The sequence below is a fragment of the Calliphora vicina genome, chromosome 3 (genome assembly GCF_958450345.1).
Source record: "Calliphora vicina chromosome 3, idCalVici1.1, whole genome shotgun sequence".
In the NCBI taxonomy this organism is placed as follows: Eukaryota; Metazoa; Arthropoda; class Insecta; order Diptera; family Calliphoridae; genus Calliphora; species Calliphora vicina.
Genome location: NC_088782.1, coordinates 70,755,947 through 70,779,679, shown reverse-complemented (window position 1 = coordinate 70,779,679; position 23,733 = coordinate 70,755,947). Strand labels below are relative to the sequence as shown.

Sequence of the window (23,733 nt, the reverse complement as noted above, 5' to 3'; positions counted from 1 at the left end):
CAAGTTCACCCTCAAAAATTACTTGAACATATGTACATAATTGTCTAATAATAATTAATATCGTTATGAAATTTTATGATTATATGAACCTAAAATCTTTCTAAAGATATAACGTCAGATTTTCTGTTTTCGATGTCCCCAAAAAACTTACGAACATGTATTATTCGCTTATGGTACCGAATATATTGCTTTTGATAATCGGTCCATATACATACATATGTATGTCTAAGGTTAGAATAAAAAAATATATCCTGTGACAAAGTCGCATAAAATCAACCAAATTGGACCATAAGCGTAAAAAGTTTTTCGTACACAAAAATTCAAAATCGAGTTTTTGATTATGGTTCTTTTTATCAAACTACATGATCACCCCTGCGATCAAAAATTACAACTTTATTAAAGAAATTCAAACGAACGTTTGACTTTATTATTGTTGATTATATAACGTTTTTGCATTTAAGGTTCAGTCCGCTTTGGAATGGCTAATCTTACCTCTAATTAAATACTGGAGTCCTACCGAAGCCATTTTTTGTAGACCAGTACCGAATCTGATATTCAGCCTAATCCGAAACTAACAAAAATCCGTATAATTTTAATGCAGTAAATTCAGGTGGAGGGGTTACTCCCTAACTCGATTCGAAACCAACAAAATTGAATAATCGTTTATTAAATGTTGTATGAGAAAATTACACTGAAATCCCATTAATTTGATTCTTAATTCTAATCAAATTACAAAGTTTCTCTCCAGAAGTCCTGCATCACAATCATTTTCTTTTTGTATCCAATTTTTTAAGATTATTAATAATAAAATGTAAATAAATGTTTCTAGATAATGAATTCATTTTATTTAAAACATTAATTGTTAACATTTTAATGCATCACAAAAGAACTAAAGGTAAAGTGTGTATTATAAAAAAAATCAATAGTTAAATTTAAAAAAAGCAAATCAATTTATTTCGTTTTTATTTCCTTTCGAGCATCGTCCATACGCTTAAGCATTTGTTTCCAATATTGTTGCACAGTCGAATTATTAAAAACGTATGTTTCGACTAGTTTGCGGCACAAGCAAAAAACGTAGTAAGCGAAATCCCATAAATACACCAAAGACTTGAAGAAAAAACTTTCAACTTGATCTTTGCTAGGAAGTTTAACACCAGTTTCACCTAAGGAACCTGTAGAACATTTGTCAGTATTAGTTTTAGGATCTCCGGCAGAGCTTGAGTCGGATGGGTGGTTTGAGGTTGAAACTGAGGAGGGAGATGAAGGTTTATTAGGAAATGAAGCAGTAACAGATGGCGATGTTGAGGGTGAGTCATTAGATTTTATGGGTTTTTCTGTTACAGGGGGTGGTGAAGATTTTGATGATTCCAAGGTATTTGGTGCCGGATTAATTATAGAGCAAGTCGTTTCATTAACTGAAGATGTGGTGAAATGACGATGAGGTGATATAAATGAACATGAAGATGAAAACAGAACTAAAATGATTTCCATCTCAGTAAATTTAATGTTTAGGTGAAACGAATGCATGCCGTAATATGTATACATTACCTCCGGGTTTAACATCTTTTGAGTAGGAGACAGCCAAAGGTCTTGTGTACCAAGTCGTGTTAGTTGCTGACAATATTGGAAGAGTTCTAACACTTGAAGACCCGACACTAAGAGCCGGGTGGCTATACCTAACAGCTAAACGTAAACTTCTTGTAGCCAACATTCTAAAAATCCAAATATTTAGAATCAAATGAATAAAAAATTTATTTTTGTTTTCGTTCGACAGCGTCTTACTTTTTAATGAGATCACTTTGTTTCTGTTGTTTTATAAAAAAAGCACATACAATACTTTATTAGCGAATAACTTTTTTAAAAGCTCTTCTGTATATATGTATTAAATTGCAAAAAAGCTTTTTTTTGCATATATTTATTAAAGCTTTTTGATGCAGCAAATCGAATTTAAGATGTCAATTGTCAAATTACTTTTTTGTTGAATGTATGTAGCATTTTTGAAATTTAAATCTATGAGTGTTGGTTTTTTATTTACAACGTATTTCAAAAACTTAACGAAATTTTGGTTATTTTGTACATAATTTAAAAACGAATGTGGGCTACCGATTCGAAACGGTTAAAAGGTAACGGTACCGCTATTTTAGATTATTTCGGTAGATAAAGATAATTTAGAGGAACTTATGTCGAAAGGGTATTATATTGTTTAAAACTCTTGAAAATGTTGTTAAAAGCAATGCAAATTTTATTTAAAAAAATTTCACTTACAACTAATAATTTACAAAAGAATTTTTAATTGTTATACAATTTTTATATTAATTTTATCAGTATTATGTACATATTGTTGCTCTTTTTTTAGGCAAAAGCAAAGTTCTCTAAAAGTTTAGCCAGGAACTTAATAATTTTATGGCGAGCTGCAACTAATTGTGGTGGATCGGATTTGATTGGTTCGTACATGTTGGCACAATGTGCGGTTCCTAAAACAAAAAGGCAATTTTGTTATTTTGTCTTGCAATCAAACCATATTCCGAATATTATACCTTAAATGTACATTATTTGACACTTGATACAATAGTTAATAAATTTTATTTAAGAAAATTTTTTTCATTATATTTTTATATTAAGCGTCACACTAATGCGACCCACACTCCTCGAAATTTAAAAACAAACATATAACTTCACTTACCTTCTATAAATATTGTAGGAGTTTTAGGATTTTTAGCATTTACCAAACCTAAGGCATGCCAAGGATCAATAGAACCATGAACATACAAAACATTTGTGGTCGAAGGCTTTAAGCCACCATAGTATTTGTTGGTTTCGGCCACCACAGAATTCAAATATTTAGCATCCATACTGTTTTAAAAAAATTTATGAAATTTAACAAAATATTACAAAATTTACAAAAAAAAAAACCTACTTATCGGCATAAATATCCATGCACTGTTTGATGAAAAAGTCAACATTGAAACGATCACCAAAGGTGTCTGTGCTATTTTCAGCAGTTTGGTAAAAACCAAACTCATTACAGGTCTGCCAAGTCCATTGGCGCATACCCTTAGCCACCTCCGATGACCAGTCAACATTTTGCATTTCCTTAATCATTTTATCGTATTTATAATCGAGACATTTCTGATCAGATTGTTTTAAAAGCATGCTGTTAACAGCAGCCAAACGTGTGACAGGTGGACCCATGGTAGTATTTAGCATGACATCGCATATCTCATCTATAGTGATGGTGGCATGAGGACTGTTATCTTTATTGTATTGCACTACGCCTGCAAAGTTGCCGGCTACATTTTCAAAGAAATTGGAAATGTCTAAACTATTTTCAATGGAATCCTTAATGGGTGTGCAAGTTCTGCAATTAAATAATAAAAGTTGTTAATAATCTTACTAAATACTTAGCAAAATATAACAACATACTTGAATTTTTCATCTAAATTACGTTGACCAATCATGTGTTTCATGAGAATTTCCACTTGAGCAAAACTTTTACTTACAACATCTACACATTCCGGTTTATAACTTTTCAACGAATCTTTAACTACATCGAAATATTCTGCAAAAAAAAAACATTTTAAAATGAAAACTTTATTTAAACTTAAATAATTTATTATTTTTTACCGGTAAAATCAACTTTGGCCAAAAGCGGTCCACTTGAGCTTACAGATCCGTATATTAAATCGGGATACTTTTCTCTGGCCCATGCTGCTAAAGAACCGGGATAAGAGCCGCCAAATGCAATCCATTTTTGGGTGGGAGCCAAGTTATATTGCTGTTTCATGGCCAAAATAAATGAAGCTAAATCGGCTAATGCTTGTTTGGATGTTAAATATTGTAAATAGGAGGTAGACAAATCGCTAGAAGAAAATAGAAACAAAAATGATTATATTCTTAGAAGAATGCGTGACTTCTCTGTGGAACCAAACCCATATTTCTTAATTTTTCATACCCTTCACCATATTAGATAAATAGAGCAGAAAATAATTTTTCCGGTAAAACAATTTTAAAAAAGCTTTTTTTAAACTTAATACTATGTTACATTCCAAGGAGAAGGATATTGGAGAATCGATATATGGACATACATCCATAGCTATTTATACTTGTACTAACCTCGTTGGTCTCGATTTTCCATAGAAACGATGTTCCAGCTGAAAACATAACGCACCAAAATGTTCAGCATAATGTATCCAAGCGCCTTCGTGCATCCACTTTTTGGCCGCTTCAGCCTCACCACCAATCATTATGAATATGGGTGCAGTCGTATCATTGCGATAGTATTCTTCATTGACAAAGTAACGTTGCTTCCAGGTTGCACTATTTCTATCGGAAAAATGATCAAGACGTTGTTCAAACCATAAATCAACGGTTTCGTGTGCACTTTGCAAAGAAGGAATTTTACTGGGTTCACCAAGGAAACCATGCCAATAACGTCCCAAGCGATAGTTTTTGTTTAGAGCAGCTACACCATTCTTATCAGTTTGCAAAAAAACAAACAAGACCAAAACAACAAGGCACAGCCTACGAAGATAATGAGGTGCTGAGACACTCATTTTGTTGTTGTGTGTTGGTGTGTATGAGTATCTGTTCAGGTCAAGTTATAAAAATGATTTGATGGAGAGTGTTCTAAATAAATAAAAATAAAAACAATAATAATAGTTCAATATTAAATATCAGTACTGATAATCTAATTATTGCAATTTTAATTCAAATTTATGTAAGTACATAATTCGATTATTATTTTTATAATTAAATTATCTATTTAATTACAAATCCAATCACTTAAACTTTGTGCAATAATTTTATTTGCGCTCACTTGCTCTGGTTTAAAATCAATTAATTTTATTATTTTTGTTATATACAAAATATTCACACAAAAGAAATTTTTGCAAATTTTATTTACTAATAAAAAGTTAGCCAACACACTACGAAGAAGCACAACCGTCCACTTAAAACGATGATTAACGAATGGATTGTCTGCTGTTGTTATTGTTATTAGCGGTATATTAAAGCTTCACTAGTGAAATACAAAAACAAAACAAATGCATTTTATTTACCGTAACATTAGTTATGGCGAGAGCGAGATAGATATACACATATGTACATATGTTAACATAATCATGCAAACATTTAATAGCATTTTATGATGTTTAACAGCATTGATTTATGTTGTTTACAGCAAATTAGTATTGACCAGGCATGGGAAATTGAAAAGATAATGGGGACATACTTTCTGAATTGATTTTAAGGAAACTTTTATACTTCATAAGACTAAAACAAAAAGATAATTTAAAAGAAAAAGATAATTTTTGATAATTTATTTTTTCGCACATACATATGTATGTATGTTTTCTAAATAGTCAAAATAGCTAGAGTCTAAATTTACGAAAATTTAATAACTTAAATAATAAACGATTTTATTGCTAAAATTCAATTAATAATTCAGCAGATTCAAAATTTATAAAGATATTTCGTGAGGATTTTGCAGTACATGCCTCACGACATATCTTGAGAGGAAGACAACCTCCAAAAACTTCTCGAAGACAAGATAATTTCATTGCTCTACTATTTTATTTCTAAAAAATCATACTGCTCGCATACAATTTTCCAAAGAACATTTAAACGGTCGGGACTGAAATGCAACATTATTCTCTTTTTGGATGAATCCAAATACAATTTAAGAGGCAGTGATGAGAGAACATTTGTAAGACGCACAGAGGGAAAGAGACTGGACCTCGAATAGGACAGTCAAGTTTGGCGGTGTTAATATTATGGTGTGGGGCTGATTTTTAGGGCAAGATATGAGTCCAATTCATATCATAAAAGATAATATGGCTCGAATTGGATACAGATTCCTAAAAAAATAATCTTTGATTAAGACTAAATTATGTTTAAAATTTAATAAGTTTCCCGGCCTAAGTCAAATATTATTTTATTATTAGTATATGTACTAGCAAAATACAAATTTTATACCATTATTAGTTAAATTTAAAAACTAGTATGTAAATTTCTTTTCATTTAGAACATTCAATATTTACATTAAAAAATTGTGAAAACCAAAATTTATAAATCTATTCATACCTGATTAATTTAGTAATGTTTTTATTCGGCAAATTGATTTAAAAATTCTGATAAGCAAATATTTTATCACATTTTGTAATTTTTGCCCCATTGTTTTTCAGTACTGACAAAAGTACTTTAATTCACTTGATTTCAAATAAAAATTATAAAAAGTACATTTCAAAACTATTAATAGAAAATTTCCTTTCAAACTAAATTCAAAATTTTGTAATTTTTTTAAAAAAAATCCAAAAAAAAAACGTTCCCATAAATGCTTTCCAAATTCTCTGTTTTGACAAAATTTCTCAAATACTCTACTTTCAAACAAAATGGGTTGAGTAGTATAATGACCAGACGGAGATGTTTTACAAAAAATCCCACAAATCTGTTGTTAATACCTCAAGAAAACAATAGTATTACAGCAATACGTGCGTATAAGGGTAGTAATTTTCAAATTTCCCGTAATATGGGTTCCAGTAATAAAAAGGGAGATGGACAACAAACAGAAAGTTCTAATAAAACAAAGATTTTAATACAGAAACGAAAGAAAAAATTCCTTCGAAGAAGATCCAAAGTGAAAAGTTTAAAAACCTCCCAGATGAAATACAAAAGTTGTAAATCTAAGAAACAACCAGAATCAAGTAGTGAAAAATTATTAACTGAAATTACCCTGCACAATAATGATTTGCAATTTAAAAAAGGTTAGTTTTATGAAATTACAAACTTGTATTTTTTTATATACAAATTAAAAATGTACCTGTAGCTACTTTAAAAATGGACAATCAAGAAGTGCTCAACAACAATCCGGGTATTGTACAGTCTCACATACCACCCAAAAAAGGTAAGAATGGTTTAAATATCACGTGTATAGATGCAGATATAGATCACATATAAATTTGAATAATTTGTACCGAAACCTGTTAACATTTACTAAAATATGCTTATTATCTTCCAAAAAAAAATTGGATTATTAAGAATTAATTAAAAAATTATCTAAATCATCTGCCACTATTAAATCCAAAAATAAAAAATCTATGAATTTTCAATTTAAACAGTTCATGTCGAATTTATGGAATCTCAAAACTTAAAAGATTTTAATCTTAACAAGGGTCCATCTTCAGAACTCATTAAAACAAATAATGCTATAATAGATATACAAATTAAACCCATCAGTTCCTTAAATGGTAAGTTTTGGAGTTGATAAATTTGTTTAGGAATTAACAAAAAAATATATATATTTTTAGATCAAAAGTCTTCAAATGTTAAGTCAATAGATATGGACATCAAAAATACTATAAGCAATTGGGAAACTCAACATTTAACAAAATCCAATCTAGATTATCAAAATAAAAATAATTTGAAATCTGAGGAAAATGTTTTAAAAGGTGAGTCAAACAAAGTTAGCATTAAAATAAGTAGTGGGTAAAAATTCCAGTTACAGAAAATGAATTTCTGATTTCCATAAGAATCTAGGAAAAATGTATTAATTCCACAACAAGTGCCAGTTCAAATGAACTTCAAGACAAATGATTTTTGATTAAAGTTTTCACTTAGAAAAGTGTTGTAGAGATAGATACACACGTTTTTTGGAATGGTTATGGAATCAATTCTTTAATCAATGAATTTTGTTTGAAATTATCACTAGTTAAATAACTTTTATTGCTAATTTTCGTAAAAATTGTTTAATTTTTCGCAAACTACACATGACAGAGAAGAATAGCAAACTAAAGTTATACTATCTGTTAAAATAATTCTTGTATGAAAACTGCCAGTATAATAACTTTAGGTTAAATCACCATTATAATAAGGGCACCGATTGTTGTTCATTTTGTATAAAACATTAATCTGATTCTCTTGATTTTAAGGTAAATTTCACTTTGCTGTATTCTTGCATTTAAATGTTATCGGGAATGTTTAGTCATCCGAACAAAGTTACACCTTATTTATCATTTGATGATTATTTTGGTTCAATTTCGTCTCAATAACGATATTTACAAGAGTTTTATGGTTGTTCCGAGAATAATGGAAGTGGATCTTATGTGGGAGATATTGTCAATTATGGACTGATCGTTACAAAATCCAATAGTATTATATCTGCATACATACAAGTGATCTGAGTAACATTTCGATATCGATATTTATAAGACATTTATGTTGATTATTTTGTTCTTCGGAAGTGGATCTTATATGGAAGATATGATCAATTATGGGCCCATCTTCATGAAATTAGGAACTGTGTTTATTGTTTGTGTATATGATGATTATTGATGTCGAATTTCAAACTCATTGCGATTTTTATGCGTATTAAAGTGATTTTCGGAAGTGGACTTTGTATAAGAGTTATTGTCAAATATGGACTGATTCAAACAAAATATAGTTTTGTAATATTTTTTTACGTGAAACTTATAAGTTTGTCATAATTTCCACAATATAATTTTCCGACCCTATAAAGTATATATATTCTGGATCCTTATAGATAGCGGAATCTATTAAGCCATGTCTGTCTGTTGAAATCAACTTTCCGAAGCCCCCAAATAACTTACATACACGATTCATACATCAATATCTTCCGGCTCGGTTGCTATTTAAAATCGAGAAAATCGGTCCACAAATGGCTGAGATATAAGGAAAAAACCAGGACAACCTCGATTTTTGACCTATATCTGGATTACTAAGTCATTAATATAGACAATATGGATATCTAATGATAGATATTTCAAAGACCTTTGCAACGACGTATAAAATACCATAGTAATTTAGAATGGGTCAAAATCGGAAAAAATATTTTTTAACCCGAATTTTTTTTTTCACCAAAAGTTTTATTTCGCTAAATATTAAAAAAAAATTAAAAAAAACAATTCGAAAAAAAAATTTTCCAAAAAATTAAAAAAACTAATAAATTTTGTTAACCTAAAAATATTTAAAATTTTTATTTTGAAGTATAATTTGGTGAAGGGTATATAAGATTCGGCACAGAGGAATATAGCTCTCTTACTTGTTTTTGCTACATTATGTATAATTACAACTATTTTATAGGCATTTATGAAAGGTAGAAATATATTCCGGGAAGAAATTTCTATGGGGGCTAGTACAAATTATGGACCGAATTTTACAGTTTTCCACAGACAGTTTTCAAACGACGTGTGCACAATTTTATAGTATCATCTGATATATTTAAAGAAAATAGCAAATAATTTTTTGAAAAATGTCATCTTATATGGTCCATAACTCTGGTTCTACTTCGCCGATTTTGCAAATTTTCAATACCAACCATTTCTGGTCAATAAATCATATTTTCGTCCTTCAGTCGTGCCTTCAACAGAAAGCCAGACGGACGGACTTGTTTTAATAATCTTAGAATTTTATAGGGACCCAGAATATAAATACTTTTTGATCTACGACCGATTTTTCGATATGTTACAAACGGAATGAAAAACTCAATACAACCCCCCATATTTTTGGTGGGTATAAAAATAACTAAACATTGTGAAAATTATTGATAAAATTAAAAATTAATTTATATGCTTAATTAATTTTACTTAATTTTGAATTAATATAATAATTTTACAGCATCAAAAACCGCTATGGGAATAAAAACCAACTTTGAAGATGAAAAAAAATTACCAACTGAAAATATAAATATTGAAATTTCACCGCAAAAAATTGAAAGCGTTTCAAAGAAACCTAATTCAACAAGTTTGCAAGGTAAAGTGAACTAATTAGAAATACCTAAACATGTTTCTACCCTACACAGAAAAAAGTTTCAACATAAATATTATGATTGGGTTTTATTGATTTCAATTCATAACAGTTATAAATAATTTCTTAAATAGTATGAACTGATTCATTAGATAATGCAAAATATACAATTTACGTAAAAGCAAAAATTTCCGTTATGTACAATTTTATAATATTTATGAACATGTTCTTATTCTGAAAGAAAAAAGTTTGGGAAAAAAAGACATATTCGATTAATAATATTTATTACAAAATTCATTCCAACTATGAATTTATTTTTTCTGTGTATATAAAGATAAAATATAAGTTTTCTATTGACTGACAATGGGGAAATTCTTTTGCTTTTTATTAGAAATTGATAATGTAACATGTATTTATTTCAATATTCTAGTTCCAAAAACTGAAGACACAGTAAATACTATTAAAAATACAATTTTACCTGAAAAGGATTCATTGCACAAAACAATTTCCAACGACAACATCTCAAGTCCAAATAAAAGTACAGTTTTCAAAAATAGCGAAAATATAAGAATATTATACCAGGCCCATCCAAAACGAAAGACCAAAATAAAAATTCCAAAACGCTTGAAATCGAATAAACTTTCAGAACAATATGAACAAGGTGAATTTATGCTAACATTTTATTATAAAATTAAATTTTAAAATTTATATAATACTACTAAATTATATTAATTTGATTAATAAAATTTCCAAGATAAAACTAAAAAAGCTGTATCAGTTGACCAACCCAAGGGCATATTATTTCCCACCGAACCAGGTATGAAATTTGGTATGAAGTATTGTTTTTATTTTGTTAATTTATTAATCTTTTCCATAAACTTTACTTTTATAAACTTTACTATTTATTATATGGAAAATTTATTTAATAAACCTTAGATAAATATTATAATCATGTTATAATCCTCAAAATTTAATTAATTTTGTATAGAACCAATGAACAGTTCAACATTGGATAATAAAACGAAACCATTGCCGAATATTGGTAAGTGGATTCAGAATTACGACGAGATATGAAAATTTAATTAATCAATTATGTATGTACATTTATTTATATTATTTAGCCACAAATTTATTAAAAATCTCAACAACAACAAAAAATAATTTAGATATAGGAAAAACTGAAATTAAAAACGAAATAACTGAAGGTAAATACTTTATTTTTATACCCACCACCAAATTGATACTGATTTTGTCATTCAGTTTGTAACATATCGAAATATTGGTCGTAGAACCAAAAAGTATATATATCATGGGTCCTTATAAAATTTCGTCTGTCTGTTGAAGTCACGATAGGGCTAGAGAGAAGGTCTCAGGATGAAATTTTCCGCAATTCTCTTTCTTGATCAAAAAATTTTGGTATTGAAAATGTAAAAAATCGGTCAAGTATAACCAGAGTTATGAATTTGGAATTTTGCACACGTTGTTCCTATGATAAAAGGCCAAGTCCCTGTTGGAAACAATAAGAATCGGTCCATGATTTTTCCTAGGTCCATACAAATTTCTTCCATGAATATGTCTCTATGGTAAATGCCTATTGAAAACCAGTATCCACACAAAAATAATTTCCATATAAAAAGATTTCATAAAATGATTTTTTGTTTGGATCGATCAATATTTGATCATAGCTCCCATATAAAGTCTTAAAATCAATATTGAGTCAGAAAGTGAGTGATAGATTAACATTTGTGGCCAGCATTATGAATAGGGAATTAAACTAGGCAACGCCATTATTTTGCTTATTATATTACAGACCCTAAAACAAATAATCAACCATCACCAAATTCCAAAATTAACGATTCCAAATCCATAACAAATTCTACTAAAGGTAAGTTTATTAAATACTTTTAGTTTCCCAACGAAACCGGTTTTATTTTGAAACATTTTATGTTTTATTTATAGAATCCACAAAACGATCCAATCTTCATTGTAACAACAGAAATGCTATTCTTAAAACCTCAACCAATCCAAAATTAGAAGTCTCTAAAAATCCAAATACAAGTAAAGTTACTAATATTTCGGGTTGTATTCATAAGATTACTCTTTCGGATTATGCTAAAGAAAAGCCCAAAAATTTTTTAAAGAAATGTAAGTGTTTTGATCAAATTAAAATTTAAAAAAACTACTTTTAAAAATCCTTTTTATAACGATAACTGTGGCCACATTTCATCAGCTGGTTGCCCTAAAAGTATGTTTGGCGAATACATGGCTCCAGATAAATTGAAAGATGTAGAGGCAACATTTAAATCTGTCAACACAGTTTCAAAAGGAGCTCGACCCTCACCAAAGAGTAGTAATCATAAAAATCTGGGTAAGAAGAATTTTAGTTGGAATCGTTGGTTTAAAATGATCTAATTGATGTAATTACGGACTACTTAGCTGTCCATAAAACTGGGAATTTCAATTTAATATTAAACATCATCAAACATAATTGATCTAAACTAGAGTTTCGGGTTTTTTGATTTCGGCCAGTTTATTAAATATTTTTAAGTTTTTACCTTTTAAAAACGTTGGTTTATTTATTTTAAATAAACCGTATTCTTTTAATTGCAAATAAAAGCGATCGGTAGTTTTAAATTTGTAACTACTCTTTATTTACTTAAATTTACACAACAATTGAATAAGTCACACTTTTAAATCAGTGATGTTCAAAAATAAAAATGAAGATATTTGGTGAGAGAGCTACCCAGCAAACATAATGTCAAACACTTAAAATAATAACAAAATGAAGAAAGTTTAAATTTAGAATTTTTGTCAAATAAAACCAATTTATTAAATGAATATAATTTAAATTTTAAGGAAATGAAAGAATATACATTATACGGCCGAAATACTCGCAAATTTTTTATTTATTTTTAACTTTGTTTTTTTTGTGTTCAATTGTAATTGAAACGCGTGTGTTTGCTATGCTTCATCCAAAAACCAACCAACAACAATGCTTATTGAATTTCTGAAAAAATGAGACATTTATTACCCTCTTTAAAAGAGCGTAACAAATGTGTTTAAATTTTTCGAACAATTGTTGTATGGCGTGAACATCGCTGTTTTAAATACACACATTTTATAATGTCCAAGAATATACTGGTAATACAGTTGATGTTAATTCTAACAGCGCCTATCATAAACTGACTGACTGCAGCCTGCTGTTACTATTTATATACACATTGCCATCTTCTAGAAGTTTCATGATGCACGAACTTCATTTTAGATCTCGGCATCTCGGGCTTTTATATTTATGTACTCTGTTCATCCCAATGGGTTTGTGGTTAGGGAGACAACCCTTTCTTTCCTTGTGGGTTATACACTAGTTGAAGCTCGATCGTATATGGCTTTAATTTTATTGTTCGGATCCAAATCTTGTTTTTTAGTTCTAAATTTTAAATTTTTCTGTTGATATTAGTGCAAAAAGAAAGAATCGAAAAATAATTGTCGGTTTTTGTTTTAAGTCTTGAAAAACCTCGGTTTCGATTAAAGCTGAACACGAAATTTAAACCACCGTAAATTATACCAATTGACTTAATTTAAATATTTCTATCAAAGTTAAAGTTTACATCAAATTTTAAAATTGTATGCTGTTTTTAAGGTTCAGCAACTTTAAAAACAAACAAGTTAACTAAATCGAAAAGACTTAATAGGGGAGGTAATCGTGGCGGTGGTCTGGGAGGAGATGGTGGAGATAAAACAGCAACCAATAAAGAAACAACAACCACAAAGAAAGGTAATTTTATATAAGAAACTTTATTTCCAAATAAAAAAAAAATAAAAATAATAAAAAACTTAACCAGAAATCCCGAAATCCCGAAATTAAACTAAATTCGCACATATTTTTGATATCGTTTCAGCACGTCCCTCTAGATTCTGGCGCACTGTATCGCTTACCATACTACCTCTAATACTGGGACTGACAGTTTACACAATAAGCAATGTAGGAGCCGCGGAGATGTTTAAACATATGCGTTATGCTAGATCTAGCGAAGATCCATTATCAATGATAATATTACCAATTTTTTATGGTAAAAAATCGAAAAATGAACAAACAGATTTAAATGAAATTGAGTCAAAGGAAAATGATGAGGAAGAAAATTTAAATGATAATGAAAATGAAAGCGAAAAATTACAAGATCATCTTAGAGATCCCAGATTAGATGAGGCATAATTGATTTTATTTGAAATTATTTGCATTTGGTATAAAACATCACAGTTTGCCAGAATACGATCGATGCGTTCTAAATTAATCTAAAACTAATTGTTTCGTTAATAAAGATCACAGTGGTTTCATTTATATTTTAACAATTAATACACAATTTGTAATTTCGAAATTATTGTCAGTTTTAATTTAAAATTATATTCATCTATTTTAACAAATAAAATTTGAATTGTTTGAAAAAAATAAATATTTATTAAAACGTATTTTTAATTTTAAAGCTAAATTTTGAATTCAATGTTGAGATTAAAGCCTTTTATAAACCTCACATTCTCCAAAATACATAATAATGTGTATAAATTATATTCCAAAGCCGCCGAACAGCCAGAAGCAGCATTAAGCTTAACTGATGCTTTGGGTGCTCAAACGGAAGGAACTGACAGATCAACTCCTGCAATAACTATTGCTTTTAATCCATGTAAATCTATGTCGATTGTTTCAGTATCAGCTGAGAGTCAACAATCTGCAGAAAGTGGAAGGGGTGGGCCTAAGAAAGCTGGCGGTTGCAATAAACAAGTTGCACCCAAGGGGAAAAAAGGTAAAAAATGTGGTCAACCTAAGCCAGTACAACCTAAAGATCCTGGACCTCCTGGAGGATATTATATACTGGACAAATGTGACATATATGAAATACCCAAGACAAATGCGAAAAAGTGGAAAGCTATTTCGTATGCTTTAGTTCCATTAGCTCTGGGATTGTCTGCTATTGTTCTAGCTACCAGAGAGGAGGGTCCAGAACCTGAATATATTCCCTATGAATACATGTACAGACGTACTAAACGTTTTCCATGGCGTGATGGTAAGACATCGTTGTTCCATGGACCAAATAATTTAATACCCGAAGAGGAAGAAGAACGTTTAGACCGTGAAGCAGAAGAAAAGCAAGCTCAAACCCCACCACCCAAAAAAGGAGAAAAAGCTCCACCTACAGCAGAAAAAGATAATGTCAGATATAAAAAACATGTGAATGAAGAGGAAGACAAAATTAAAAAACGCGAGCAACACGCTCAAGAAGAATTAGAGAGACGCAAAAAACGTCATGAGGAAGAGCGGTAGAACAAGGAAATTGACGAAGCCCAAAAAGAACAATCACAATAGAAATAAAATTTTATGTTATAAAATAAATTTATTTGTATTCTATATACAATGAATATAATTTAACATTTTCTAACATCTGCCATAAATTTACAATTCTCTTCGGGTTTCTTATTGACATTTACGGGCGGACACTCTATGCAGCAGACATCATTTTTGGGTGTATTGGCCACTAGACCATCTATGTTTTCTTTTTGTTGACTATGATGACTACGAGCACTGTTCGGTATTCGCGGTTCCGATTTAACAGATTTGACTTCGGCGGAAGTGCTAAGATATGGTATCGGATTGTTTTTGCCCCAATGTTCCTAGGATTGAATCATTATTTTTAAATTTATTTTTGTAATAGTAATTTTTATTTTACCTGTGGAACATCCCATATTATTATGGCGCCATCAGTACAACCGGTTACAAAGAATTTTCTACATGGACTATATGCCACACTCTTAACTGCCGATGCATGCTCAGAACCTTGAGCCACAACTATGCCTTTATTATAGTCCCAAAGCTGAAATTAGATATTTTGACAAATTAATAGACAATAATTAGTCCAGTTTTCTATAAAAATAATCATTTGGACAAGTAATTTTTTCCAAATTTCTACAGAATGTTATACACTCAGTTATATAATTATGTGCTTGAGTATGTCAATCGGGATTGTCATAGAATCCAATCATTGTCGGTTTTGAAAACGACAAAAAAGGTACATTTGATTTATGAAATCCAATGTTACAAATATTTATCATAACAATTAATGACGTTTGTTGTCAAGACAAAGTTGTCTGAGCAAAAGCACTAATAATTTTGTCATAACGAAGCAATAATACTAATAAATGTAGAGTATACCTGATCATTGTTTATCTTGATAACCATTTTGACGTTTATCATGATAAAAATTTATCAGGTATAGACAGGGAGTAACCAATAAAGAATTTAGTTCAAGATCGAATATAAAACTAATAACTTTCGATTTTACGATCCAATGTACTTTTTCTGTCGTTTTCAAAAGCGATTCCTACAATGATTGGATTCTATGATAACCCCGAATAAGACCGAGACTTTTTGAATTTCCCGCCACCTAACTGAAATGGCAACGTTGTTCCTGTTAACAGGTATCTGTCAATTGACGCCTGTCAAAATTTGAACAAGCTGCGTCATTGACTACCACGTGACTTGAGGAGAATTTAGAATAAAGAGAATTTCGCCAGATTATTAAGCATTATTTTTTGCGGAAGAAAACATCACACAAACCAAAGCTAAGCTAATACTATGGGAACTCTGCAACGATTAATGTATTAAAATCGTTTATTATTTTGGTTTTTAAATGCTCGAAAACTTGACTCTAGCCATTTTTTCTAATAATTTAAAAAGCTTATTGATGGTACCAACTCACCTTAACCATCTGATCACTGCCCACAGAAGCGAAATAATCTCCAGTTCCATTAATGGCTACAAAATTCACTGAAGATTTGGATGAACCTTGTAATTCACGTATCAAACTGCCATTGTAAACACTCCAATAGCTAATGCGACCATCAGTGCCACAAGTTAAGACTTGAACACCAGTGGGAAAATATTTAGCATTCATAAATTGAGTATTGGCCGTTATAACAGTTTTGCGGGTCAAACGGCTAAAACAATAAGAAAAAACTCAATCGTAAAACATTTCAAAATATTTAATTTTAACCCATTTACTTAACATCCCAAATGACACAAGAACCATCGCTACTGGCCGATATAACTTCGGTATCTGATTTATTAAAATCCAATGAGGTTATGGGACCTGAATGATCTTTTAAAACTCCCAATAGACTTTGACGGTACGGTTCAATTTTCCATACACGCACTTGGCCCTCAATGCCACCGGTGACTAAAACACGACCAGTTGAAGAAATCGCCAAGGCGCTGCAACCTAAAGCAAACAACAAATTTCAATATTTCCAAGTAAAATTATATATTTTGTAGTACAATATATTAAGCAGATTTACCCTTATTATGAGCATTCGGTATGGCATATATGAGTCTACCCCGTATTGGTGTGAATGCCCTAATGACTCCATCATTCCAGGCTGATACAATACTACTGCCGTCAAAGCTAAACTCTATGGCAGCACATTGGAAATTGTACACCATTATACGCAACAGTTCTTGGAAACGTTTGGTGGACCATATACGTATGGTCTCATAACCGGCAGTGGCAAAAACTGAAGACAAATTTCTAAAGTACAAATAAAAATAATCAGATAATAAATTATATAACACATTCCGTTCAGAATTGGTGATGATATTTTCGATTGATTTTGGTTTAGCTCCTTCAGATTCTGTTTGATTTTTTTTAATTCCGAAAAGTTCAATAAATATTAGGTATGTGATGGAAATCGTATCCGAAAACGAAACGATTTGAAAACTTAAAAGGATGTGATGTACTTATTATTTTCGATTTTAAATATTATAATTTAATGGGCTTTAGGTCACTTTTATATAAAAACAATGTTTAATTGTTATTTTATTTCCGATATTTTGCTACTTCATTGAGTAGCATTTGCAGGGAAAATGTTTAACAATTATTAAATTGATAATAAAATTTTATAATTTGGACTCCTACTCAATCGTATAACTTCATGATTTGGCATCCGTGTCTGAATAATAATAGATTTAACAAATGCTGCACAGTGGTATAGAAAAAAATAGAGGGAAATAAATATGTAACTTCTAAACGGTAAGTCCGATTTGAATGAAATTTCACATGCACAAAGAGGAAGTGTTGTCGAGACCAAGGGTCCTCAGAAACGCGACCAAGGGTCCTCAAAGTTGGGCACCTCGTTTGTATTCCGATTTCAAAAAAATGACTCGTCTAGTATTACAAAAATCCTCGTCGTAGCTATTCGCATTTGAAAATTAAATTTTCAACATTTTTACCCACCCTACTCCAGATTTTTGATAACAGCGGATCCAAATATATCCCGATTTTCTTTTATTGGACTAACATCACATGTGTGTGTCAAACAGAAAAGGAATTGTTTAAAAAAGTCCAAAGTTATATGCATTCGAATTTAAAAAATTTTAAAACGGCGATTTTTAGCATATTTTTTGGGAAAAATGTATTTTTTTTCATTTTAAGTTATCGCCAAACATTTCTAAGAGGATGTATAAGGAATTTATACTTTTTGAAAAGCTAACTTTTCACCACATATTTATAATGAAAAAAAATTTTGATACCGAGTGGACCAGGTCCATTAAAAAAACACCTATTTTTAAACCCTTCGTGAGAAGGGTATATATAAGTTTGTCATTCCGTTTGTAATTTCCACAATATAATTTTCCGACCCTATAAAGTATATATATTCTGGATGTGTGTTGGTTTCATTACCTTAAGGTAATGTAAGGTAATGTAATACGCAATTGCGTATTTTGTTTTTTCTTTTGGTGTTTTGTTTCGTTTGGCGTTGTTGTTGTTTTTTGTGTTCTTGATAAATTTAGGATGCTGTACGCTGAAAGTGGGCAATGTACATACATATATGTATACTAATTATAAAAAATAATAATGCATCCACAACAAAGGTGAAGGGTATATAAGATTCGGCATAGCCGAATATAGCACTCTTACTTGTTTTATATAATTCAACTTTAAGGCAATAATTCTCAAATCGCATATTCGATTTAAAAATATAGTAACCGATTTTAGATGGCCCAATATGTTTTTAATTATTTTGTAAAGGGTTCCGATAACTCCGACCTTGATGTGGATATTATAGCCAAAAAACTAAAAAAATCAATTTTCAGGTAAATTCTCTGCGAATTGTTAAGTTTTCCCTAATTAATTTGCCACATAAAAAACATAAGGCAGACATAGTATTATATATCAATGGATAGAGGATTTTGTCTACTTTTCAAAAATGTATATAACTCGAAAAATATGACAAAAAATGTTTTTTATTGAATTTTTGCATAGATACAAATTTTTCAAATTGAAAAGAAATTCGTTCGAATTTGTATACATTGTATTTCGAAAGTGTTTCGTTTCGTTTCGAATCGAATTACATAACCACCCCCCAGGTCCCCTCGGTATCAACAATTTTTATTCTTTTTTTCATTTAAAATATTTGATGAAAAGTTAGCTTTTCAAAAAGAATAAATTCCTTATAGAAGAAGTTACAGAAGTTACATATTTATTTCCCTATATTTTTTCTATACCACTGTGCGCTGCCAAAACAACATGGCCGCCACAGACTATTAAGGTTGAAAATCCTTTAATTTGTCAATGTTTTGCACAAAGCTAATTTTTGCCCAAAGAAATTTGTTTAAACCTTTTTTTTTTTTTGAAAAGTACAAAAAGATCTATTCCACCTGGAAAACTAAATATTTTCAATCCGAAGACGCAAAACTGAAAAAATTCTTGCTAAGTTCTTTAAAATACATACTTGGGAAATGCTATATTGTGTACCGCCTTTTTATGTGATGTCTTTAAAAGTTTTAAAGTAAATATTTTAATATTAAGCAAGTATATCTCATTTGATTCCGTAGCTATATAATACTCTATAGGATTGATTTCTACCAATGATGTAATGGATCCATTTACTTTAGTTTTCTTTAGCTGAAAAAAATACAATTAGTAAAACAAATTGTATTTCTTAAATCATAAAAAAACGTACAGTCTTCAACATGGGCCATGTGGGATTAGGATAATTTTTAAACACATTGTCTTTTATGTCTCTCCTTTCCTCAACTAGTTCGACAACACCATCTCCGGCTCCCATCAGCAAAAGACCATCTCCTACGATATGTACTACCCTCAAACCATTAACATAACGATCGCAATCCTTTCCAAACGGTTTACGAGTGTTATGGGTTCCATAGGCACCCATCATTGAGGCAAAATGTCCCGGTTTCACTACATTCATTTTATCACAACAATTTAGAGAGATTTTCACAACATCACCTGTTTGTGTGCCAATATATGCGTATGCATCGTTGCGATCAACGCATACGGACACATAAAGTCTCTGTTGTTTTCCCACATAGACATCATGGACGTTCAACTTTTTCATTTCCCTATGGATACTCCAAATTCTTAAGTGGCCTGAAGTAAACAAAAAATTTAAGATAAGTTTGTATAATTTGCTAAATGTATGTATATGAGACCGGCCAGCGAAAAAATGTTTTTTAATACTAAATTAAACCATAAATCAATAAGGTTTTTCGAATAAGTAGTCTACGTTTTAAAAGAAGTATACAATATGTTAGTTGTCCAATGTTGATCCAACCATATTTGAACTCGAATAATTGGTCAAATTCAATACTATTTTTTTATTGAATGATTTAAGAGGTCCAACTAAGTTAAATCTTGAAAAATTGTTTCGATAGAGAACTTTAAATCTGAATGTATATAATCCAATTTAAACTACAATTATTGTAATTTATCTCTAAATCTTAACCGTTAGAAAGTACCTTAATAATTCCATTAAGGACTTAAAATATCGAAATTGTTCAGTTTTAATATAAGGCCATCAGCGCAAAAGTGGTGTAACCCACAATTATTGGTTTAACACAGTGAAGCAAGCAATAATTGTGGGTTACACCACTTTTGCGCTGATGGCCTTATATTAAAACTGAACAATTTCGATATTTTAAGTCCTTAATGGAATTATTAAGATACTTTCTAACGGTTAAGATTTAGAGATAAATTACAATAATTGTAGTTTAAATTGGATTATATACATTACCAAATATCAATACAAAAGAGGTGTAAGCCACCTTTTGGTAAAAACAGATGGAGGTATTTTTCGGATGTGGGTATTTTTTTAAAATTTCAAACATTTATGATTTATAAGTCCTAGGCTAGGTTAAATAATGCAGCAATTCTAACCAACTTAACTTTTGTTGAGATATCTGAGTACTAACATAGAACAGAAATATTCGAAATGGTTTCTTCAGAAGATCCAAACTTTATTTAAAGGGTGTTACCAAGGCGAATTTATATACCAGGGGCCGAATTACCGCACTCGTGATCGAATGAACTATCGTATCGAAAAATAATTTCGATATCGTAATTATAACAAAATCTACTAAATTTCATGCTCGATATCGAATGCCGTAATCTCAAATAAGAAAATTACGATAGAATTTACTCGATATCGAATGCGGTAATTCGGCCCCAGGTGGTTTCGATAGCACAGCAGATTATTGTTTACTTTACTTGTTTAGATGTTTGAGCTGTCAAATTATCTTGTGTTTGTTACGGCGAATGTTACAACAAACGTAAAAGTAACAAAAACAACAGGCAAACTTTGACGGCTTAAACCACATAAAAAAAATTTTTTTTGTAAATGTTGTACTTGTTGTAGACAATTCGCCTTGGGTGTTACCGAAAATTCTTCGGAAAACGAATCGGTCTAATACACATATGTATTAATTTACTTACGATCTCCAACTGACAGAAAGTGTGAAGGATTCTTAAATAATGCTCGTACAACTAAAGCATTGCCATTTATAGAACGAGCAGCAACTGATCTACAAATTGGTGAGCTGAAAATACAAATATTTGAATTATTTATTATTGTCGAATATTGAATACTTGGAAAACTTACAGAGTTTCTATATCGAATACAATTATAGTGCCATCATCGCGTCCACCAGCAGAAATCATATATTTATCTTGGGCCGTGAAGCAAATCGATTGTACGCGAACCTAAAATTTATCAATTAAAATAAAAATATATATGGAAGATTTCATGTCAAGTGAACCAACTTTTGAAATCGATGTCTTCCGATTTCGAAAGATTGAAAAAAGAGCTATCTAAACTATTTGGGACACATTTTGCTAAGAACAATAGGTAATATGTAAGTTACATGGATAAGAAAAAACACCTGCTTGGACATAATGTCAAATCAATTTAATTTACAGAGACAAATAGCACCGAAATGACCCGAGTTCACTAAGCGACCACTGTTGCAACAACAACAACAAAAGCAAATTGAATAATGAATGATACAAGGCGAATTTATATACCAGTTCTGAATTCGTCACCAACACCACCTGATATATAAATTCGGAACGATATGTTGTCAGCCCATTCTTTAAATAATTTTTAGTTTTTACTAATTGTTCTTAAAAAACGCTTTAATTGAATGCAGATAAATTACTGGCAACGCTTTGTTACGAATGGAGCGAGGTTTATTTGTCTTTCCAAGAAGATTGTGTTTAATTTTCTTTGTTCCAGTTACATTAGCGCAACGTAAAATTATTACTCTATCCTTTGATAACTTTCATCCTGGAACACAAGTTTCGATTTGAATGTATGTCGAAATTCAGATAGTCTTTGAAAAATATAACACTCCCTAATAATTCATGGTATTATGTATATTATTTTAAAACAGATTTCGATTAAAACATTAAATTTACTTTATACTAACCTTGTGTAGATCATGTCTCACTATTTCACGTCTTTTGGCAAAATCGTATAAAATCACATAACCAGGAAAACCCATATGATTTATTTGACCCGAAGCCATATAACGGCCACTAAAAAAATAAATATTTACAAATAAAATATATCATTTGAATTGAAAGACATAAGATATTTTACTCACCTTCTACTCAGATCCAAACAGGACACGTTATTCGTATGACCACCTACGAATTCTTGTTTATTCGTTTTCGTATTGCAAATACCGATTTTCGTACCCAAAGGAAATATAATATGCTGGCCATCGGGATGTAAATGTAGACCAAAGACAACATTTCCATTTATACCAAAAATGGCACGAGGTTCTAAACGTTTAACAGTTTCTTTAGTTTCTAATATTTCGCTCATTTTATTTTAAATTATTGTATGAAAAATATATAAAAATATAGTTTGTATGAATGTTTTTGAACTTGTCAATCTTTAGATTAAATCTTAGATAGAAATGTGTGATTTTCGATAATTTTCCATTTCTAAAATAAAAAAAGGGAAATTGTTTAAAGTAGAGTTGCTAACGGTAACTATTAACGGTGATTTTCAATAATATTTTCACAGTTCAATAAATTGTTTTTTACGGTTGCCATAGTTGGTAAGGCAGGTGTTTAAAATAAAATTAGAAGAAGAAATAAATGGCTGAAGAAATTTTACATTTATGTACCTACTAGGGTATTCATTCGAATAATGATCGTTCGATTAATCGAATAATTTCTTACGAACAATTTAAAAATTACCATTTCGGAATAACGAATAATTCGAACAATTTTATGTAAAATAATCGAATAAATGTACATTATGCTACTTTTAAATCAGCCGTTAAAATCGTTATATTTGAATTCAAGTACAATTTCGTAACAATATCATATATATTTATTGAAAACGATATTAGTATAATAGACTAGCTGACCCGACAGACGTTGTCCTGTCCAAATTAAAAAATGCTTGTGTTCGATTTGTGAATTTGTGAGAAGCGGTTTGAAATGGGTAAAAATAGTTAAAAAGAAAAGAAAACGTATTGTTGAATAATAATTTTTATTCATATACGTATATGTAGGTTTGGTCATAGAATAAAATATCAGTACATAATAAATAGCGTTATTGAGAGACAAATAACCTAAGTCTATTTTCTTGATTAAACGCTTATTGGCCAAGTTATCA

The 23,733-nt window shown here is 30.2% G+C and overlaps 5 protein-coding genes across 7 annotated transcripts; 2 read left to right on the top strand and 3 right to left on the bottom strand.

Annotated features, from left to right (window-relative positions):
- Positions 1 to 951: 951 nt before the first annotated feature.
- LOC135955525 (uncharacterized) lies at positions 952 to 1,491 on the bottom strand. The gene has a single exon (XM_065505874.1). It carries the CDS (start codon positions 1,489 to 1,491, stop codon positions 952 to 954), a length of 540 nt encoding a protein of 179 aa, XP_065361946.1.
- A 728-nt stretch (positions 1,492 to 2,219) lies between these two features.
- Positions 2,220 to 4,974, bottom strand: LOC135953882 (putative serine protease F56F10.1). 2 transcript variants are annotated; one of them, XM_065503907.1, is made up of 7 exons: positions 4,817 to 4,974; positions 4,114 to 4,626; positions 3,625 to 3,860; positions 3,424 to 3,559; positions 2,918 to 3,358; positions 2,684 to 2,853; positions 2,220 to 2,474 (listed from the first exon to the last, which is right to left on the bottom strand). In XM_065503907.1, exons 2-7 carry the CDS (start codon positions 4,551 to 4,553, stop codon positions 2,353 to 2,355), a joined length of 1,545 nt encoding a protein of 514 aa, XP_065359979.1. In that variant the 5' UTR covers positions 4,554 to 4,626; positions 4,817 to 4,974; the 3' UTR covers positions 2,220 to 2,352. The 2 variants fall into 2 exon arrangements, with proteins under 2 accessions (XP_065359979.1, XP_065359980.1); XM_065503908.1 differs by having other exon boundaries at positions 4,904 to 4,968.
- A 1,279-nt stretch (positions 4,975 to 6,253) lies between these two features.
- LOC135954173 (protein PF3D7_1417600-like) lies at positions 6,254 to 14,112 on the top strand. 2 transcript variants are annotated; one of them, XM_065504247.1, is made up of 14 exons: positions 6,254 to 6,761; positions 6,824 to 6,901; positions 7,116 to 7,244; positions 7,305 to 7,445; positions 9,631 to 9,765; positions 10,190 to 10,420; positions 10,514 to 10,576; positions 10,748 to 10,801; positions 10,881 to 10,964; positions 11,570 to 11,644; positions 11,719 to 11,904; positions 11,990 to 12,127; positions 13,400 to 13,534; positions 13,659 to 14,112. In XM_065504247.1, the coding sequence occupies exons 1-14, from the start codon at positions 6,332 to 6,334 to the stop codon at positions 13,970 to 13,972; spliced, it is 2,193 nt and encodes a 730-aa protein (XP_065360319.1). In that variant the 5' UTR covers positions 6,254 to 6,331; the 3' UTR covers positions 13,973 to 14,112. The 2 variants fall into 2 exon arrangements, with proteins under 2 accessions (XP_065360319.1, XP_065360318.1); XM_065504246.1 differs by having other exon boundaries at positions 10,514 to 10,588.
- Positions 14,113 to 14,157: 45 nt separating this feature from the next.
- On the top strand, positions 14,158 to 15,199 carry LOC135954174 (uncharacterized). The gene has a single exon (XM_065504248.1). The coding sequence runs from the start codon at positions 14,258 to 14,260 to the stop codon at positions 15,074 to 15,076; it is 819 nt and encodes a 272-aa protein (XP_065360320.1). The 5' UTR covers positions 14,158 to 14,257; the 3' UTR covers positions 15,077 to 15,199.
- LOC135954172 (cilia- and flagella-associated protein 52) lies at positions 15,133 to 22,985 on the bottom strand. The gene is made up of 11 exons (XM_065504245.1): positions 22,706 to 22,985; positions 22,529 to 22,637; positions 21,703 to 21,803; positions 21,537 to 21,640; positions 19,768 to 20,195; positions 19,537 to 19,709; positions 17,104 to 17,333; positions 16,811 to 17,027; positions 16,509 to 16,746; positions 15,480 to 15,623; positions 15,133 to 15,423 (listed from the first exon to the last, which is right to left on the bottom strand). The coding sequence occupies exons 1-11, from the start codon at positions 22,927 to 22,929 to the stop codon at positions 15,178 to 15,180; spliced, it is 2,214 nt and encodes a 737-aa protein (XP_065360317.1). The 5' UTR covers positions 22,930 to 22,985; the 3' UTR covers positions 15,133 to 15,177.
- Between the last annotated feature and the right edge of the window lie 748 nt (positions 22,986 to 23,733).

Excerpts from the sequence above, each read along its gene's own strand:
- LOC135955525 (XM_065505874.1), bottom strand. The coding sequence starts at position 1,491 with ATGGAAATCATTTTAGTTCTGTTTTCATCTTCATGTTCATTTATATCA.
- LOC135953882 (XM_065503907.1), bottom strand. The coding sequence starts at position 4,553 with ATGAGTGTCTCAGCACCTCATTATCTTCGTAGGCTGTGCCTTGTTGTT. Across the intron at positions 3,560-3,624 it reads GGCCAAAGTTGATTTTACCG|AATATTTCGATGTAGTTAAA; the intron begins GTAAAAAATAAT and ends TTTTTTTTGCAG. Across the intron at positions 2,475-2,683 it reads TCCTACAATATTTATAGAAG|GAACCGCACATTGTGCCAAC; the intron begins GTAAGTGAAGTT and ends TTTTTGTTTTAG.
- LOC135954173 (XM_065504246.1), top strand. The coding sequence starts at position 6,332 with ATGCTTTCCAAATTCTCTGTTTTGACAAAATTTCTCAAATACTCTACT. Across the intron at positions 6,902-7,115 it reads TCACATACCACCCAAAAAAG|TTCATGTCGAATTTATGGAA; the intron begins GTAAGAATGGTT and ends CAATTTAAACAG. Across the intron at positions 12,128-13,399 it reads TAGTAATCATAAAAATCTGG|GTTCAGCAACTTTAAAAACA; the intron begins GTAAGAAGAATT and ends GCTGTTTTTAAG.
- LOC135954174 (XM_065504248.1), top strand. The coding sequence starts at position 14,258 with ATGTTGAGATTAAAGCCTTTTATAAACCTCACATTCTCCAAAATACAT.
- LOC135954172 (XM_065504245.1), bottom strand. The coding sequence starts at position 22,929 with ATGAGCGAAATATTAGAAACTAAAGAAACTGTTAAACGTTTAGAACCT. Across the intron at positions 16,747-16,810 it reads TGTGTCATTTGGGATGTTAA|CCGTTTGACCCGCAAAACTG; the intron begins GTAAATGGGTTA and ends TTATTGTTTTAG. Across the intron at positions 15,424-15,479 it reads TAATATGGGATGTTCCACAG|GAACATTGGGGCAAAAACAA; the intron begins GTAAAATAAAAA and ends ATTCAATCCTAG.